Source organism: Solanum stenotomum, chromosome 3 (assembly GCF_019186545.1).
Source record: "Solanum stenotomum isolate F172 chromosome 3, ASM1918654v1, whole genome shotgun sequence".
In the NCBI taxonomy this organism is placed as follows: Eukaryota; Viridiplantae; Streptophyta; class Magnoliopsida; order Solanales; family Solanaceae; genus Solanum; species Solanum stenotomum.
In genome coordinates, this window is record NC_064284.1 from 61,153,488 (window position 1) to 61,155,860 (window position 2,373).

Consider the following 2,373-nt stretch of genomic DNA (forward strand, 5'->3'; position numbering starts at 1 on the left):
AGTCTTAATTCATTGAAACATATCTATTCAAATATTTATTTAAATTATATTTGACTTTGACTATAAAATTTAAAAGATTGTTGTGCATAATTGGTATTTCTTTGAATTATCTTCATAGTATCTAACCACAATTGATAAGTTTATAATGTGTGTTAAAATATTTACCTTTTTAGCTTAAAATGCCAGATATCTTTAACTATTTCCAATCACATGATTTGGTTATTACGAAGAAGTTTTTGATGTATATATATAGTGCCACTATATTCTATTTCACACAAGTGTCATTTCTTTAAAAAAAAGAACATATTAGTTCTTAGATAAACTTTTATTTATTCTTGTTCTTTATAATTTTAGTGATGGAGAGCAAGAAGACTAGAGTGCGACAAACATTTTCAATGTCAAAAATAGAAAATCAACGTACTCGCAGTGTAGCGTTTTCCAATCGTCGCTCGAGTCTATACAGAATGGCAAGCGAACTTGTTGATTTGTTCGATGTTGATATTGGAATGGTACTATTTTCACCTGCAAACACCCCTTTCTCATTTTTCCACCCAACAACTGAAGCAGTCATTGAGCATTTTTTGAATCCCAATTCACAATTAAGTGAAAACACTCGCCTAGATGCAGATCAAGCACGAAATAAGGTGCATCAACTCAACAATCACCTAAATGCTATGGGGAAAAGGCTTGAGCACGTAGAAGAAATTGAATATGCTCAAACACTAGTTCAACTTAGTCAAATCGAAGAAAATGGCGAAAGAAGTAAGTGGAAATCGATTGACCAATTAAATGTAGATGAAATAACAACATTTGAAGCATGGTTAAGTACTACCGTCTCTAAAATAAATTATCGTTTAGAGAAGTTGGAAAATGAGGCTTTATCTTTGAAAAATGTACCTAGCACTTCATAAGTGATATCACCCTAAGTTATTATCATTTCAAATTCATATTACTTTAGAATTTTGCAATATGTTTTTCTTTAGTTTGTTTCAGTGGTGCTACAAGTATGTATTATGTTATGATTTTTGATATTAATATATGATTATTTTTTTAAAAAAATGCTATAGTATACCTTTTCTCCTTTGTATATTACTTGTTTTCTGGTTTAAAATATTAAAGAAAGGGTGAATAAGAATAAAAGATGAAAATTATAGAAATTATATCAATTTTTGAGCAGATTTTTTTGTTCTTAATTTAATGTCTCTAAATTTGAGCTTTTGGAAAGAAAAAATCCTTGTAACCAAAGAATTCTTTATTGAATGGACAGTACAAAGCATGAATCTCAATTTTTAAGACTGGTGAATTTCAAATATCAAATGATTAAAAAAATTATTATGAGAATATCTTGTTATTAGTATTATAAAATGGACTATGTTTTTAGGAAAAATGCATAAGTACCCCCCCAGCCTATGCCCAAAACCCCTGAGACACACCTAACCTTTACTAAGGTCCTATTACCCCCCCCCCCCCGAACTTATTTTTTAGTTAATTGTTTACCACTTTTCGGCCTACGTGGCTGAGTCCGTGATTTCACCTATGTTAGGCGCGTGGGTGCAACTTTTAGACAACACTGACCAATAAAAATTGGTCATGTGTTAAAATAAACTTGGAAAAAATAAACATTAACTCAATTGTCTTCTTCTTTATTATTGTTCTTTATGTTTGGAAAAAAAACCTCCATTATCATAACTTAAATTGCTCCTTTCTTTGAAAAGCTAACAAAATAAAATCAAGAAAAAACTAACCTTTGAACTCAATCACGATTCTTGACGACTTAGAAGTAGGGGTGTACTTAGGTCGGTTTGGTTTGGTTTTTCATTAAAAAAAACCTAAACCAATTATGTCGGTTTATTAAATCTAAATATCAAATCAAACCACGCAAAGTCAGTTTTTTCGGTTTCGGTTTTAGTCGGTTCTTTCGGTTTTTTTCGGTTTTTTACAACTTAACGGTGTTTGAAAAAGAGATCAAATATATTTTCACCTACCTGTGTGATAAGCTAAACTTAAGAAACGTTAAATGAATAGAAATTTTTGTAAAGACGGTAAAATTCACATGAGTACAAAATATATTTTTTTGAAATAAAATATATAAACATTGAAAACTATAAACTAACTAAAAATATATTAACAAAGTTATAATATTTTTTAATCTATAAATAAAATAAAATTATATTGAATGAATGGGAAAGATGTGGGTCTAGCCAGACCCCTGACATCGGGTGACAAACCTTGATGATGGCAATTTCAAAATAAAAAAATAAATAAATAAATAAAAATATATATATATAATACTTACAAAATTTTACAAGCCCAAATTTGAAATAAAATATATAAACATTGAAAGCTATAAACTAACTAAAAATATATTTACAA

General features: G+C 28.8%; 1 protein-coding gene across 1 annotated transcript; it reads left to right on the forward strand.

Annotated features, from left to right (window-relative positions):
- Nucleotides 1-356: 356 nt before the first annotated feature.
- Nucleotides 357-911, forward strand: LOC125859130 (agamous-like MADS-box protein AGL29). Its single transcript, XM_049538848.1, has one exon. It carries the CDS (start codon nucleotides 357-359, stop codon nucleotides 909-911), a length of 555 nt encoding a protein of 184 aa, XP_049394805.1.
- The last annotated feature ends 1,462 nt before the right edge of the window (nucleotides 912-2,373 follow it).